Below are 17,147 nucleotides of genomic sequence, written 5' to 3'. Positions count from 1 at the left end.
ACGTCTCTTTTCTTCATTGCTGTATCCCTAGAGCCTAGAACAGCACCTGGCACATGGCAGGTGCTCAATTAATAATTGTTAAATGAATAAAGCTGCACACAGCTGAAAGAATTGTATGATTCAATGCAAAGGTGTGTCAGACACGTCTCACTGGCATTCCATTCTGCAGAGAAAAGCTGGTTCGAGGGCTTTTGCTAAATTGCCTATAACCGAGCAGAGCTAGAGCGTGAGCAGCAACACATGGAGAGTGATTATTCTGTGTGATGGGTTGCATCGTGTCCATCCAAAATTCATGCCCACCCAGAATCTCAGAATGCAACTTTGTTTGGAAATACCATGTTTCCCCGAAAATAAGACCTAGCCGGACCATCAGCTCTAATGCATCTTTTGGAGCAAAAATTAATATAAGACCGGGTCTTATATTAAAATAAGACTGGATATTATATTATACCTGGTCTTATATTAAAATAAGACTGGGTCTTATATTAATTTTTGCTCCAAAAGACACATTAGAGCTGATGGTCCGGCTAGGTCTTATTTTCGGGGAAACACGTGAGGTTTTTCCAGATATACTTAAGATGTGGTCATGCTGGATTAGGGTGGGTCCAAAATCCAATGACTGGTGTTTTCATAAGGGAGGACACACAGAGACATACACAGAGGAAAGAAGACGCTGTGCAAATGGAGGTAGAGAATGGAGTTATGCTGACACGAGCCAAGGAACATCAGGAGTTGAAAAGGCAAGGTAGAATCCTTCCTGAAAGCCTTCAGGGGAAGCATGGTCCTGCAGAAATCATGATTTTGGGCTTTTAGACTCCAGAACTGGGAAAGAGTAAATTTCTGTTGTTGTAAGCCATCCAGTTTGTAGTCATTTATTATGGCATCCCTAGGAAACTAACACACAAAGAAAGGGAGGTCTCCGTAAATAAGAATCCTAATCCTGGTGCCAGGTGCTGCCCCAGCAGGGGTGCATACTGTCCTTCACTCCCCTGATACTTGGGGGTCAGTTTCTAGCCAGAGGATCATGCCAGATGCAATCGCAGTGACAGTATAGGTAATGGCTGAGGAGAAAGAGAAGGAACATTCAGACTGAGAAGGTGACTAATGCACCATCAAAGTCACCACCTAGAAGTTAAGGCACTGTGGCCTTTTACCCCATCCAAAAGGAGTGCGTGTCTGATTATTAATAGGAAGGTTTATTCTAAGTGGATAAGATACTATTATATGGGGTAATCCTTTATTATATTGACTAATTCTATAATAAATAGAAGTAATTTTCAAAAGGATCCCTCTGGTCAGTTCCCATCATTACATGACAGCCAGTGGAGTGAATATAACGTGGTTCACTGCAGGTCTTGGCTCCTCCCCCAACCGTCCTTGTCAATGAATCCCGGCTGTACCGATTCACAATTTAGAGGGAAGACATGTAATGATCAAGTAACTAAGACCAAAATGAATGTGATCACTTCAGATGTGGTGTGAGAAGAGAAATAAACAGGGATATGATAGTGGGGGTGTGAGAAGGGTATCCACTCCTGACAAGATGATCAGGGAGGCCTTCTCTGTGGAGGTGACATTTGAGCCGAGATCTGAAGGACCTGGGAAAGAGCATTACTAGCAGAGGGAATAACAATGGCAAAGGCCGTAAGGCAGTCCAGTACTTGGATGCAGTTGCTGAAACACAATGAAGGGACAATCATACGAGGTTGGAGTTAGAAATGGCCAGATCACAAAGGGCCCTTGTATTAATTTCCTGTTACTGCTGTGACAAATTACCACAAATAGAGTGGCTTGAAACCATTGACAGTTCTGAGGACAGAAGTCTGAAATGGGTGTCAGTGAGCTAAAGTCAAGGGGTCAACAGGGCTACATTGCTTTTGCAGGCTCTAAGGGAGAACCTGTTTCCTTGCCTTTTCCAGCTTCTAAAGGCTGCCCGCGTGCCTTGGCTTGTGGCTTCTTGCACCTTCAAAGTCAGCAGTGTACCCCCTTCTGTGAGTCTGACCTTCCTGCCTCCCTCTTATAAAGACCCTTGTAATTACATTAGGCCCACCTAGGGAATCCAGGATTACCTCCCCATTTCAAGATCTTTAACCTAATCTCATCTGCAAAGTCCCTTTTTGCCACATAAGGTTTTGGGAATTAAGACATGGACATCTGTCTTACTCCATTTGGGCTGCTGTAACGAGAATACCATAGACTGGCTTATAAACCGCAGAAATGTATTTCTCACAGTTCTGGAGGCTGGAAAGTTCAAGGTCAAGGTGCTGGCAGATTCAGTGTCTGGTGAGAGCTTCCTTCCTAACTCACAGACGCCTGTTTTCTCAGTGTCCTCACATGGTACAGGGTGGAAGAGACTAGCGAGTCCTCTGGAGTCCCTTTTATAAAGGCACTAATCCCATTCATGAGGGCTCCATCCTCATGACCTACTCACCTCCCAAAGGTCCCACCTCCAAACGCCATCACACTGAGCATTAGGATTTAACAGATGAACTGTAGGGGGACAAAAACAGTCTATAGCAACATCTGTGTGCTGCGGGGTGGGGGGCATTATTTTGCCTACTACAGCCCTGTAGGTCATGAAAAGGAATTTAGATTTTACTTAAAGTGCAAAAGGATGGGAAAATGGAGCCACAAAATCTGATTTATGTTTATACTTCTTTTTTTTGTTGATTGGTATAGAAGAGGGCCAGGACAAAGGCTAGAATTCCAGCTGTGATATTGTGATTTATAATAAGAAACATGTATTTGGTCTTCCTACCACAGAGCTCCTAAAAAACCCGTGGAATTTCCGAAGTGATTAGTGATAAAGTTGTCTTTTGCTATTCATAACAAGCCCCTTTCAATCGCACTAGAGGTTATGTTAATGAGGTGACTTTAGGAAAGCCCCTAGGTGACCTCAGGATGGGGGCTGGTTGCCATGGGACTAACCATGATTAGAGGGCTGGAACGTTCAGCCCTAGCCCCACGTCTGGGGAGGGGAGAGTGAGGGGCTGGAACCTGAGTTCAATCACCAATGGCCAATGATGTCATCAATTCTGCCTGTGTAATGACATCTCCGTGAAACCCCAAAGGAATGGGGTTCGGAGAGCTTCCAGGTTGGTAAACAGTGGAGGTGCTGGGTGGGTGATGCCCCCAGAGGGTATGGAAGCTCTGTGCCGCTTTTCACATGCCTTGCCCGGTGCATCTCTTCATGTGGCTGTTCCTGAGTGACATCCTTTTATAATAAACTGATAATTAGTAGTTACAATGTTTTCTTGAGTTCTGTGAGCCACTCTAGCCAATTAATTACACCCAAGGAGGGGGTGGGTCCCGGGAACCTCTGATTTATAGCCCATTGGTCAGCAGCACGGGTGGGAACCTGGACTTGCAGCTGATGTCCAGTGTGTGTGTGTGTGTGTGTGTGTGTGTGTGTGTGTGTGTGTGTGTGGTCTTAGAGGACGGAGCCCTTAAGCGGTTCTGGGATCGGACGCTATCTCCAGGTAGTGTCAGAATTGAGTTAAATGGTAGGACACCCAGCTGGTATCACAGAATTGCTTGATGTGTGGAAAACCCACACATCTGGTGACAGAAGTGAACTAGCATTGTAGTGGAGTCCTGAGAATAGAGGAGACACACAGGAACGAGTTTGTCCTTTACACCAGCATTTAAAAAGCCGCTAGAGGAGGAGGAGGTGGCAGAGAAGACTGAAAAGGAGCAACCGTGGTGGGAAGTGGAAAAGGAGGAGAGGATACTGCCCAGAAACACGGGGAAGGATTTCAAGATGGCAAGAGTGGTCCTCTGTGCTGGTGATTGCAGAAAGCTGAGGACAGAAACCGCTGGCTTTGATAACATGGAAATCGTGGACACCATGGGAAAAGCAGCTGTAGGGGAGGAATGAGGTCACAGACCAGATTGGAGGCGGTCGAAGAGTGAATAGAGGAGAAGAGTATTAACCTGTGCTGTGCACTACGGTAGCCACTCGCCAGGGGTGCCTACTGAGCACTTGAATGAGGTGAATTTGAGTGAAGCTGAAAGTGTAAAATGCACACCCGATTTCCAAAACGTAGTGTGAAAAAAAGGTAGACTCAGTCCTTATTAAAAACATTGACTTCATGTAGAAATGTAAACATTTTGGATATATTGGGTTCAATATATTATTAAAATTAATTTCACTTGTTTTTACTTTAAAAAATGTGGCTACTAGAAAATTTTAAATGATGTATGTGGCTCATAATGTATTTCTATTGGACAGTGCTGGGGGTAGATAATTCTTTCAGTAATTTTCCTGTAAAGGGAGTCAAGATATGGGAAAGAAAATAGAGGGGCATTTAACATTGCTGACATTCCCATCTTCTTTCATGAGCCCCTAAACATCTGAGACTCTCAATTCTTCTGAATCTCCTTATACCGTGTTTCCCTGAAAATAAGACCTAGCCGGACCATCAGCTCTAATGCGTCTTTTGGAGCAAAAATTAATATAAGACCCAGTCTTACTTTACTGTAATACTGGGTCTTATATTAATTTTTGCTCCAAAAGAGGCATTAGAGCTGATGGTTTGGTTAGGTCTTATTTAAAGGAAACACAGTATCTAACAGTTGTTCCGTCTTCCTAGGATTCTCACCCCGTTTGTGAAACTTACCAGGTGAAGGAACATGCCACCTGGCTGTGCAGGGGACATGTACCAGGAAAGGAAATAGCAGATGTAAAGGCCCTGCGGCTGGAGGTTGCTGGGATAGTTATGGGACAGGAGGAAGGCAGTGTTGGGGCAAGTTCAAGGGAGTCCTGGGACGTGATATCTGTGGGGTGAGGTGGTGTCGAAGGGAGGGCGTTTGTCATTTATTCTGAATGAGATGGGGAAGTTTTTGGAGGTTTTTGAGCACAGGAATGCCCATCTATATAACATCTATAAAGGATGTTGAAAAACAAAATTCAACTGAATAAATCTGAAGATCTAATTGGCTTTAGTAAGCAACTCAGGAATGGATAGCATCTAATCTAGCAAGTACAATGGGAGCTCCCAGGGGTTGTACCAAATGGAAGGGTGGGTCAAAGGAGGTATTAACAAGAGAAAGGATTATTTTTGGTCTGATACATCTTTTTTTGGGCGGGAGGAGAAGGGGGTTTTTATCATGCAGATTGCCTCTTCTTTTTAGTGTGTGTTGGGGGTAAACAGAGAGGGCCCACGGAACAGATTATCTCATTGGTGTTGAACAGAAAATTCCAGACTAGTTGACTGAGATTATGTCTCTGGGAGCGGTTGAAACTGCAGTTAGATCAAGCATTAAATCTATGTTTGGTATCATGGGCTTTTTAGCATGAGTGACACCATTTTGGGCCTATGGTTTTCTCTTTAAGAGGCAAGGGTGAAAACAGAGAGACCAATTAGGAAGCTTCTGCAATAACCCAGGTGAGAGACCAGGGTGGAAACAGTAACTGTGTAGTGGTTGCATTGTGTATATATCCTTTAGGCACAGTTGGCAGGATTTGTGGAAGGTTTGGGTGGGGATGTAAGAGAAAGAGAGGTTAAAATTGCCCCTTAGATTTCTGGAAGGACGGAGTTGCCATCTGCTGAGACGGGAAAGATTACAGGCTATCTGGCGGGGGTGGGGGTGGTTGGAAGTAGAATTAAGGATATGTTTTGGACGTGTAAAGTATGAAAAAGCTATTGCACATTGGAGATGCCAGGTAAGCAGCAGGATATACGAGACTGGCGTTTTAGGAGCGAGGTCAGGTGTGGAGATAGGAATTTGGGAATCAACACACAACTGGGTTTAAAGCCATGGGAGGAGATCAGGTCACCCAGGGAGGAAGTGTAGTTAGAGAAGAGGTCCTAGGACAACCCTCAGCCACTCGTTTACAGGTTAGAGGGATGAGAAAGAACCAACAAAGGACACCAAAAAGGAGTGGCCAGCGAATGATGGGGAAACCAGGAGAGTGTGGTGTCCTGCAAGTTAAAAGAAGAAAGTGTTTCCAAGAGGAGAGTGAATAACTGAGTCAAATCCTGTGGAGAGAGCAAGTAAATTAGTGTGGACTTAATGATGTGGAGGCCACTGGTAACCTTCACGTGTGGTTTTGGGGGTGCTGGAGATAAGAGCTTGATTTGGGATGGGTTTAAGGGGGACTAGGAGAAGGGGAACTGGAAAAGAGTATAGACAACTCCAGGAGTTTTGCTATAAAGGGGAGCAGAGAAATGGGACAGTAGCTGGAGGGGGACGTGGGAGTCAAGAGAGGGGTTGTTAAACTTGGGAGAAATTATAGCATATTTGAATGCTGATGAGAATGATCTGGTAGAGACTGAAAAATTCATGATGCAGAAACAATATATCCAAGATGCAGACTCAATGTCTGCTGTCGTAACATGGATGTCCCTGATGCATCTGAAATGCAGTATTTAAAAATCAGAATCATCATGTCCCTTCTAAACCTGCACGTTCTTTGCTACTATCTCACTTGGTATGGTTAAGAAACAATTAAACTGAGCACATTTGAAGATCTAATTGGTATTATTAAACGATTCATAAATTGGGCAGCATCCCATCTAGCAAATAGAAGGGAGCTCTGAGTAATTGTACAAAACGGAAGGTTTACACTGTGGACAAAAAAGGGGCCCCACACTAAACCTGACAAGCCCAGGGGAGGCCAACAGGGCAGGCCCTACAAACTCAGACTGAAATTAACCACACAGGATGGTCTGAACCTAAAAATTCCTAACTAAAGGCAGGTCACAGAGGGTAGTCACACCCTGGGCCTGAAGCTTTCTTGACAAAGGTCAATCTTTACCTTAAGTGAGCCTGTCTATTGTCTTTTTGCATCTAAGATAACGTGCATGCCTCAGAGTAATCTCTTTTTCCGGACTCCTCAGGGCACACCTACCACACCAGCGCACATACTACAGAACCCCTCATTGTTACCTTGTTACCCTGAATACCATCTCTATATGTTGTGAATGTTAATTACTAGCCTATATCCACCAATGTAAAAGATGTGTCTCTCCATTTTATTTTTTATCCAATCCCAGAGATTTCCTCGCTTTGCTGTCTCCCTCCCCGTTAATCTATCACCAATGGATTTCACGTAACTCTCCTTTGATTCTAATGTATAAAATAAGCTACAAGACTGCCATTCTTCGGAGCATTTTCTCAATCCATTGAGATTTTGCTTCCTGGCAATTGTCATGAGTTTGGCTCAAACAAACTCATTTAATTTCTCTACAGGTTTGGACATTTCTTATTTTGACAACACAGATCTCAGAGATAGTGCAGGTATGGTTCCAGATACCCACAATAAAGTGAGAATCACAATAAAGTGAGCTGTAATCTTTTTGCTAGTGGAGGGTCTTGCCTTCAATTTGGAAGAAAACACAGTATCTGTGAAGTGCAATAATGTGATGCTCTATAAAATGAGCTGTGCCTGTATAAGCAGAAAGAGGGTGGGACGAGGAAGTTCATAGTACATCATTTCAGGCAATGTTACCTTCCCTTAGGGAAAGGCAGGGGGTTTGAACAGGTAGATTACCTCACTAGGGTTGAACAGGGTATTCCAGACTGATTGGTTTAAAATTTCATTCCTGGGAGAGGCTGAAACTGCAATTAGGTTAGGTACAGGCATATTTTGGAGATACTGAGGGTTTGGTTCCAGACCACTGCAATAAAGTGAGTTGTAATCTTTTTACTGGTGGAAGAATCTTGCCTCCAATCTGTAAAAAACATCTGTGAAGCACAATAAAGCAAAGCCCAATACAATGAAATATGCCTGTATTAAGTGGGGCTTACCAAAAGTGACTCCATTATGGGTTCTTTTTAACAGTAGAAACTCTCTTCATTTAATCCCCCAAGTTAAAAAACTGGCCTTATAGCACTGACAGCACCCAGTTAATAATACTCATTCATCATATGCTAAGTGAGGCAACAGATGACACATGAAGATGTAAGCACCAAGGAAAGGGCCATGACCCAACTTGAAGGTCAAACAGAAAAAGTGAACAGATATTAGACCAACATCTCAAGTTGTAGCAATTCTATGTCCTAAGCATCTTTCTAATTTGTCTCTTCACTCCATACCTATTGCAGTGCCCCCATTCAGGCTTTCATTATCTCTCGTCTGTATTACTTCCATAGTCTGACCTCAACCCAAAGGGAAGGAAGCGACACAAAATGCTAATTTCCATTATACCATTTCCCAGCCTTAAACCTTCCAGTGAGTCTCTCGGATAAAGCCAGCCTTGGCCTGCCTCTCCCAATCTCAGAATTAGTGGCCTCACACAAAGAAGTTCCTCTCTTCTGTGCCTTTGCTCCTTGCTGTTCCCTTTGTCTGGAATGGGGCTTTCTTCTACCTTGGCTAAATTCCACTCATCTCTTAATGGTAGGCTTAGAGTCTTCTGGGAAGGCGTCTCCCAAGTACTCCAAACCGTTCACGGCTGGGAAGGGGATCTTTGTGTTTCTATGGCTGTCACCTCACCCACCCACAATGGCAGGGGCCACATCTTATTTTCAGCAGACTTTCAGGATGTCTAATCAACAGCACACGTTAGCATTCAGTCCAAGGTTACACAGCTGGTAAACTGCTGAGTCAGAAACCAGTGCTTAGATCCGGTAGGGCTGATTCAAACGTAAACTCAAATCCTCACTCTAGCAATGCCCTTTCCAGTTCTCAAAACATTCTACGTGTACTCTTTGTATCTGGGGCTGAAGTTGCAAAAAGGATCTGTTTTTAAACCCAGGAGCCAGAGAAGAGCTACAAAGCATCAAATAGAGATAACAGTAGCGAGGTGGGTCAGCCTGCTGCAAAAAATGACCCTCCGGGCTAGAGAAACCCCGCCCCCGCGTGCACCCGCGTGCACCCGCATGCGCCTCCGCACAAACCGCGGCACACCAAGGACTCCACCTCCAAGACTACAAATCCCAGCATGCCTCGAATCCAGTGAGTGGAGGCACGCAATGCATGCCGGGACACGTAGTACAGTTCTAATTCAGAAAAGGCCCAGAACGTCCCCTGACGTCAGAAGGGCTCGAGAAAGAAGTCGGAACCGGTCCAGCTTGAAGTTAAATCTTCCTCTAGAGAGCTTAGCCTGGCTTTGGTGACTCGGTTTCACGTCCCACCCCAGAGTCCAGCGGACCGATGGTGTGCGTTGAGTAGCTTCTCGCGTGACTCCTTAACGGTTAAACGGGAAGTATCAGAAGACAAGAACAGGCAGCCTTCTGCCCTTGTGGCGCCGGCTTGTTAGAGCAGCTGTATGTTACTCTACACCGGGGGCTGAGAAGCTGCTTCCCCAGAAGCGCCGGTGAAGACGTGGCAAGACTGTGTCCAACGACCGCTTCCCTTTCCTCCGCGCGTCTGCCCAGAGGCGCGGGAGGCGCAAAGGCTGGTGGGAACGCGCATGCGCCCGCCGAGGCGGGGAGTACGCTAACGTCTGCGGGAGTTTGGGGGGGGCGGTGTCGGGTGTCGGCGGCCGGCAGCGCTTTGCGGCCGGTCGTGCGGGGCGGGCGCGGGCGGGCGCGGCTGCAGTGGCGCGCACAGGTGACTGACTGGCCAGCTGGCTGAGGGAGCGCCTGGTCCTCATCGCTGGCAGGTGGCGGAGTCCATTTGGGCGGCGGCAGTGGCGGCGGCGGCGGCAGTGGCGTCCCGACTTGGGAGGAGTTCCTCCAGCCAAGGCCATGGCCCCGCGGCTGCAGCTGGAGAAAGCGGCCTGGCGCTGGGCGGAGACGGTGCGGCCCGAGGAGGTGTCGCAGGAGCACATCGAGACCGCCTACCGCATCTGGCTGGAGCCCTGCATCCGCGGCGTGTGCAGGTGAGGCCCGTGCAACGGGCCTCGCGCCCCCCTCGCGTCGGACCTTGGAAAACCCGGTCGGGGGTCGGGTTGGGGGAAAGGAAGACGGCGGCCCGGTGCGTGCAGGCGCGGAGAGGAGCAAGGTGGAGGCTTCCTCCTTTCCGCCGTCTGGGCAGCCTGGGAAACGCACCGTTCCCGGTTCTTTTGCATGGAGGTGATGCTGCTGAAAGCCCTTTAGAAAGGGTTCTGGGTTCTTAATCTAGAAGATGGCGGTGGAAATGGTTCAAGGCAGAAGCTGAGAGCTTAGCAAACGTTGGTGGTTGGATATGTTGGCCACGGCTTGGATTTTTCGTTTGTAAAATGGAAACTTTACGAAGTGAGCTTCATCACAGTATAGTATTAGTGTTGACGCTGAAGGCTGATCATCTTAGTATTATTTTTGGATAAGGTTGTTTTGGAAAAACGTGTGGTTAGCCTACGTCATCGGTGCCCTTCATCCTCCTGTTGACCTCCCTTCTCTCGTTCATCTAGTATTTTTTTAGCCTTTATTATTATTATTATCATCATATATATATTTTTTTTCTTGGTCGTTCTGACTCTACACCTCTCTACCAAGTACGAGGTTTGAGCTGTGTTAAGTACTGTCCTTCACTTCTGCTTAGCCCTTGAACCTTGCCTTCTTTCCTTTTAGATCGAAGCCTTAGGCATTATGCCTGTCTCTTCTGTTTTTCCACCTTTTGAAGCGCGAACTATAGTTTTTCTTCCGGAATGTTGTTGAATTGACTTGGCCAAGCCGGGCATGCTCAGTAGCCGCCTTTCAGCAGGCGTTTAGTAAAGGCTTTCTGGAGTTTTAATTCTGCGGCGGGATCCAGAAGCAATGGAAGTCAAGATCTCAGCTTTGGCGCTTAAAGTCTAGTTTGAGACGTGAAACAAGTTAGGGAGCTTCCATAAAGCAAACGAATCATTTCCAGGCTCGGCGTCGGACTCATAAGGAGGGCAAATCTGACTCCAACAGTAAGTCATGGAGTGATAGAAGTCTGTGTGTAATAGAATTTATTTATTCAGCTTCAGTTTCTCAACAAAGATTACAGAGTAAACACAAAATATAAACTCACTGGAATAGTTGTGATTTTAACGGAAGTAAAGGAGTAGAAATTGGCTGAGATTACTATAAGGGAGATGTCATAGAGAAGGTGAGTTTTAAGCTGCAATTGCAAGGTTTATACCTAAGTGGTTGTTTTTTTTTTTCTTTTTTCTTTTTTAAACAGCATGGAGAGATAATTCACATATCACACGATTTACCGATTTAAAATGTAGAATCCAGTGTTTTTGTTTGTATATTCACAGGGATGTTCACAGCCATCACCACAATCTGATTTTAGAGCATTTTGGCTCCCCGGAAAGAAGCCCTGTACCCATTAGATTAGAACTCAGTCCTCCCCTGCACCCCCTGCTCCCCAAGCTCCAGGCAATCACTTATCTACTTTCTGCCTCTAAATTTGCCTATTCTGGACATTTCATGTCAGTGGAATCATACAATATGTTGACTTATGTGACTGGCTTCTTTCACTTTGCATAATATTTTTAAGGATCATCCACGTTGAAGCATGTATCAGTATTTCTGAAAAATTGTTAGTAAAATATGCAACAAAATTTAACATTTTAAAGTATCCAGTTCAGTGGCAGTAAGTATCTTTACAGGGTTGTACAAACATCACTATTGTCTAGTTCCAGAACTTTTCCATCACCCTTAAAAGGAAACTCTATATCCATTAAGCAGTCACTTCCCATTTCCCCTCCCCCCCACCCCGTCAACCAATTATCTTTCTGTCTCTGGTGTTCTCTATTCTGGATATTTCATATAAGTGAATGTATACAATATGTGGCCCTTTTTTGTCTGGCTTTCACTTAGCATATTGCTTTCACAATACATATCTGTGTTGTAGTGTGTATCAGTGCTTTATTCCTTCTTATGGCTGAATAATATTCTATTGTTTGGACATACCATATTTTGTTTAATCATCAGTTGATGAACTTAAAAAGTCCCCCCCCAACTTTATTGAGGAATAATTGACAAATACAATTGTATATATTAAGTGTACAACATGCTAAAGTGCTATACACTGTGGAATGATTACCATGATCAAGGTAATTAATATATCCATCACCTCACATGATTAACTTGATAATGGATATAATGGTAATTTCCATTTTTGGAACATTTGTGTACAAGTTGTGGTTAGAATATGTTTTCAGTCCTTTGGGGTGGACCTAGGAATGGAATTGCTGTGTCATGTGGCAATTATGTTTAACTTATTGAGGAACTACCATACTGTTTTCCATTATTGCTGTACCATTTTATATTCCTACCAACAATGGATAAGAGTTCCAATTTCTCTTCAACTTTGCCAACACTTGTTACTTTCTGTTTTGTTTTTTTAATTACTAGCCTAGTGAGTTTGAAGTGGCATCTCAGTGTGATTTTCATTTACATTTTCCTAATGACTAATGAGTTGAGCATCTTTTCATGTGCTCATTGGTCATTTTCATTTCTTTTTATTACTGAATAAGCCATTCTGTGTATGCACCTACCACGTTTTATGTATCTGTTCATCAGTTGATGGACATTTGGGTCATTCCACTTGTTGGTTACTATGAATAATGGTGCTGTGAACATTTGTGTACACGTTTTTGTGTGGACGTTTTGGGTAAATTATTTTCCAAAGTGGCTGCACTATTTTACATACAGAGTATGAAGATTTCAGTTTCTCCACATCTTTACACTTATTTTTGTCTCTTATCGCCATCCTAGTTGGTGTGAAGTGGTAACTCGTGGTTTTGACTTGCATTTCCGTGATGACTAATAATCTTGAGTATCTTTTCATGAGCTTATTGGCCAGTCATATATCTTCTTTGGAGAAATGTCTAAATTCTTTGCCCATTTTAAAATTGAGTTACTTGTCTTTTTATTATTGAGTTGTAAGAGTTCTTTATGTATTCTAGATACAAGTCCCTGATATAAATATTTTCTCATTCTGTGGGTTGTTTTTCATTTTCTTAATGGTATCATTTGCAGTACAAAAGCTTTTAATTTTGATGTGGTCCAGTTTATCTTTTTTTTTTTTGGTTGCTTGTGCTTTTGAAACCACCTAATCTGAGGTCCAAGCAATCTTTATTTAAATACCAAAAAGAATTTTTCCCTACTCACTTTTTCCTTTTGATTAAGCATTTCTGTTGACTCTTAGGAAGAAGAGATTAAAGAATTAATAGTATCTTCAATGTCTTTTTTTATACTTTACACAATTTGTTCTGAGATGCCAGAGCTGAAGAGGTGTTTAACCATATTCAAAAACTAGATGAATCGGGACCATTATTTATATTTCTGAAATTAGTACAATCACAGGATGAAAGCAATCTGTACTAAATTCTATAGCCACAGAAGTTTGCAAATATTGTGTATCTTAATTCTTCCCCCCCCCATGGTAACGGCGTTTATTGGTGGAATTTTGTCAGCAACTGGATATACTTATTATTAAAACTAATTTCAATAACAACAGCAGTATTTACGGAGCTACCAAGCACAGCACTAAATGCTGCTATCAATTATCGCACTGGCTTTGGTCAGTTGGAAAGTTGGTAACCACTGGTCACACATCAAGAGCGAACTATTGTGGACATAAACATGGGCTATATAGACCTACCGATTCGCTAGTGAGGGTGGTCAGCTCCCCAGGGTGTCGGGTGTGTCTTAATTCTTAAAACTAAACTTGTTTTCTAATAGTGAGGATAATAGTCAAGTAAGTTCCTTGCAGTAAAGTTGGTGGGTGAGGGTTGTGCATTTTTCATTTTGATCCATATTGCTAAATTGCCCATCAGAGTAATGATTCTACTTTACATTCTTTCTGTCAACGTGTAAGAAGAATGTCTTGTTTCCTCCTAATGTCACCAGCTCAATATGTTAACCACACTCTTTGATCTGATAGGTGGAAAATAGTGTCCTGTTAATTTCTTTCTGTAACAGTTAAATTTTTGATTCGAATTTTCAAAGTCTGGACTTACAATGTCTATTTTGTTCTCATTAGAGAAATAGTACATGAGTATTATAAAATTAAAACTTGACAGAAATGTAATGCATTCTAGAAAGTCAGTGGCATGCCAGTTTAAAGCATCCTTGATAAGGGCTGCTAGGCCGCTCTTAAACTTCTTCCATCAAGCTTTTCCTCATTGATGATGGTCCAGTGACACCTTTCTCTTAGTTGGTTCACATTTTCTATCACTTTGACAATATTGGTCCCTTTTGCCTTGCTGACTTTCCTGGGCCCTTAGACCAAGTCAGGAAACCTGTTTTTGTGTGTGTGTGTGTGTGTGTGTGTGTGTGTGTGTGTGTGTGTTTTAAAAGATTTTATTGGGGAAGGGGAACAGGACTTTATTGGGGAACTGTGTGTACTTCCAGGACATTTTTCCAAGTCAAGTTGTTGTCCTTTCAATCTTAGCTGTGGAGGGTGCTGTTCAGCTTCAAGTTGTTGTCCTTTCAGTCTTCGTTGTGGAGGGCACAGCTCAGCTCCAGGTCCAGTTGCCGGTGCTAGTTGCAAGTGGCGCAGCCCACCATCCCTTGCGGGAGTCAAACCGGCAACCTTGTGGTTGAGAGGACACGCTCCAACCAACTGAGCCATACGGGAGCTCAGCGGGAGCTCAAGGTGCCGTGTTCAATCTGTAGTTGCAGGGGGCGCTGCCCACCATCCCTTGTGGGACTCGAGGAATCGAACCGGCAACCTTGTGGTTGAGAGCCCGTTGGCCCATGTGGGAATCGAACCCGCAGCCTTAGGAGTTAGGAGCACGGAGCTCCAACCTCCTGAGCCACCGGGCCGGTCCCAAAACCCATATTTTTGTGTGGCCAAATTTATCAGTGCTTTATGGTTTCTGGATTTCCAAATTCCAAGATTATAGAATTATTCACTCATGTTTTGTTTCAGTACGGATGGTTTCATTTTTTGCATTCAGTCTTTGTCCATTTAGCACTTAATTTGATTTAGGGAGTGAGGTATGTAGGGATCCATCTTTATTTTACTTTTATAAAATGGCTAATCAATTTTTAAAAACTATTTATCGAATAATCTTGTATTTTCCCCCACTAGTTAAAAAGACACCTTCATTATATGACAAATTCTTATACTTACTTGGATTTATTTCTCACTCAGCCCTGTTCTCTGCTATTGATCGCTCTCAATATCCCCGTACTAGAACCACAGTTCTAATTACTTGATAATATTTTTAAAATATCTGGTAAGGCATGACCCTTCCTAATTCCTTTTAGAATTTTTCTAATTATTCTTATTTTATTAAAATTTGTTTTTATTTTTTTTGTATATATTAAAGTACACAGATCGTAAGAATTATACTGGATGAATTACCACAAAGGGAACATTTCAATCATGTTTCTGCTGCCAAGATTAAATAGTTACTGGCCTTCTAGAACACGCTCATTTCCCAAATAGTTAGTTACTGGCATTCCACAACACCCTTATCTCCCATTTTCTGCCTCCTGTTGGTCAGTATAGTACCTACCACTTCCCTCTTCCTCAAAAGTAACTACTACCCTGATTGTGGATACAAGATTATTTTGCCTATTTTGATCTTTGTATACAATTATGCGTTGTAGTTCCTTCTGTGTTTGGCTTGGGCTCAGCATTGTGAGATTCTCATCCACATTGTGTTCATTTTTAGGGCTGTGCTTTAGTCCATTGTGTTACTATATACTTTCTCCTTTCTACTGCTGATGGCAATTAGAATTTTTCCAGTATTTGGCTTTTGTGAATAAAGCTGCAATGAACATTCCTTTATGTATCTTTTGGTGCAAATGAGGCCCGTTATCTTTTGCAAATGCTCTACACCTCATTTATTTCACTTGGCTTTTGAGGTGTTGATGTAATTATTAAGAAAAAGTTAGCCTTGTATTTGAAACAGTCCTAAAATAAATGGAATAGAAGAAATGCCTCGTATGATTTAAAAATTACTGTTTTCTGCATAATGTTTGAAGAAATTCCTATAATCTTTTTTAGTAAAACTAATTGAAATTTAGGTTCCTGGATGGCACAGTATGTTTTTCTAGTGACTTTATGTATCTATTTTCACCAATGTGCACTATAATTTGAGAAGCATCTATAAGCTAAAATGAAATAAAGTTGCACCATGTTTCTAAGGAGTGTGATCTCACTGCCGGCTTAATGAACTCATTCAAATAAAAGTCACCACTGAAGAACAAATTTATAATATTTTAACATAATTCCTTTTGATTTTTTTCTGTATGTACATAAAAAATGTCATATCTGCATTTTGTATAGATGCTTTTTATTAACATTAAGAATGTTTCCCCAGGATGTTTTATAGTTTACAAAAGTAATTTCTAATCATTGCATAATATTCCATTTTACATATCCTAAAGTATTTTAACTATTTTCCTATTGGGCATTTGTCTACCTGCCTCCCTTCCCCTCCCCTCCTCTCCCTTCCCTCTTTTATTATTGTCTACTTCTCTGATTATTTTCTTAGAAAAAGTTACAAAAGTGTCATGAACATTTTGTATACACATTACTATTGCAAGATTTGCTCCCACCAGCTCTGTGCAATTATATAAGCATTCCTGTCTGTGTCCTTGCTATCATGGAGTATTATTATATTAATTTTTTTGTCAATTGCATAAGTGAATGATAGTATCTTTTGAATATTAGTGAAGTTGGAAGATATTCTTTTTTCAAGTGTTAGATCATTATTTCCCAGGTAGTATAAAGCTTGAAACATTTCAAATCATCCTCCTTGGAGATCTAAGACTCCCTGTAAGGGGGGGGGGCGTTAAGCCTGAATAGACAGGGAAAGACTCTTTGACTTGTCAGTTAGCACTTACCCCCAACATTTTTTCTTTAGTAGCAATTTGGGGGGTATCCTATTAGAAAGTAGATTCATAGTATTTCCGAGTAGGGTCACTTATAAAATCTTTTTTTGCTTGGCAAACCCCCTTTTCCCTAATAGAAGCCTGAATCCCAAGTCAACTGATTTAATATGCTAATTACAAGAGTTTGAATATACTGATTATTGTTATAAGCTGCAGTTTTTGAATTCTAATTTAGTGGGCCCTAACTTTTGAGGTTTGGAAAATGCAGATGTTCCACTTTTGTTAAGTGGCAGAACTTCAAAGGTTGATTGTATTCTTAACCTTGAAAAATATATATTTCTTTTTTTTTTTTAATATCCAATACAATATTTAAAGAATTGCCAACACTTTAGGAAGGCTTTCATCCGTGATGTTTAATGTTGAAATTTATTGGCTTTGCTGTCAGTAGCTTCTCAAACCTTTTTTGCTTCTCTCTATATGGCAGAGGAATTCTAGAACGGGGACAGACATAA

The 17,147-nt window shown here is 42.4% G+C and overlaps 1 protein-coding gene across 2 annotated transcripts in view; it reads left to right on the top strand.

The window, feature by feature from the left end:
• The first annotated feature begins 9,346 nt into the window (after positions 1-9,346).
• Positions 9,347-17,147, top strand: part of USP48 (ubiquitin specific peptidase 48) — a 68,623-nt gene continuing 60,822 nt past the window's right edge. The window contains exon 1 of one of the 2 annotated variants that reach the window (XM_088790428.1): positions 9,347-9,767. In XM_088790428.1, coding sequence (XP_088646554.1) covers positions 9,634-9,767 — 134 coding nt within the window. In that variant the 5' untranslated portion in view covers positions 9,347-9,633. The remainder of the gene's footprint in view (positions 9,768-17,147) is intronic. The other variant, XM_088790429.1, reaches the window with a different exon arrangement.

This window comes from Rhinolophus sinicus, chromosome 14, assembly GCF_057876585.1.
Source record: "Rhinolophus sinicus isolate RSI-liver-muscle chromosome 14, RSI-T2T, whole genome shotgun sequence".
NCBI classification, from domain to species: domain Eukaryota; kingdom Metazoa; phylum Chordata; class Mammalia; order Chiroptera; family Rhinolophidae; genus Rhinolophus; species Rhinolophus sinicus.
This window is presented reverse-complemented; position numbering and strand designations above follow the sequence as displayed.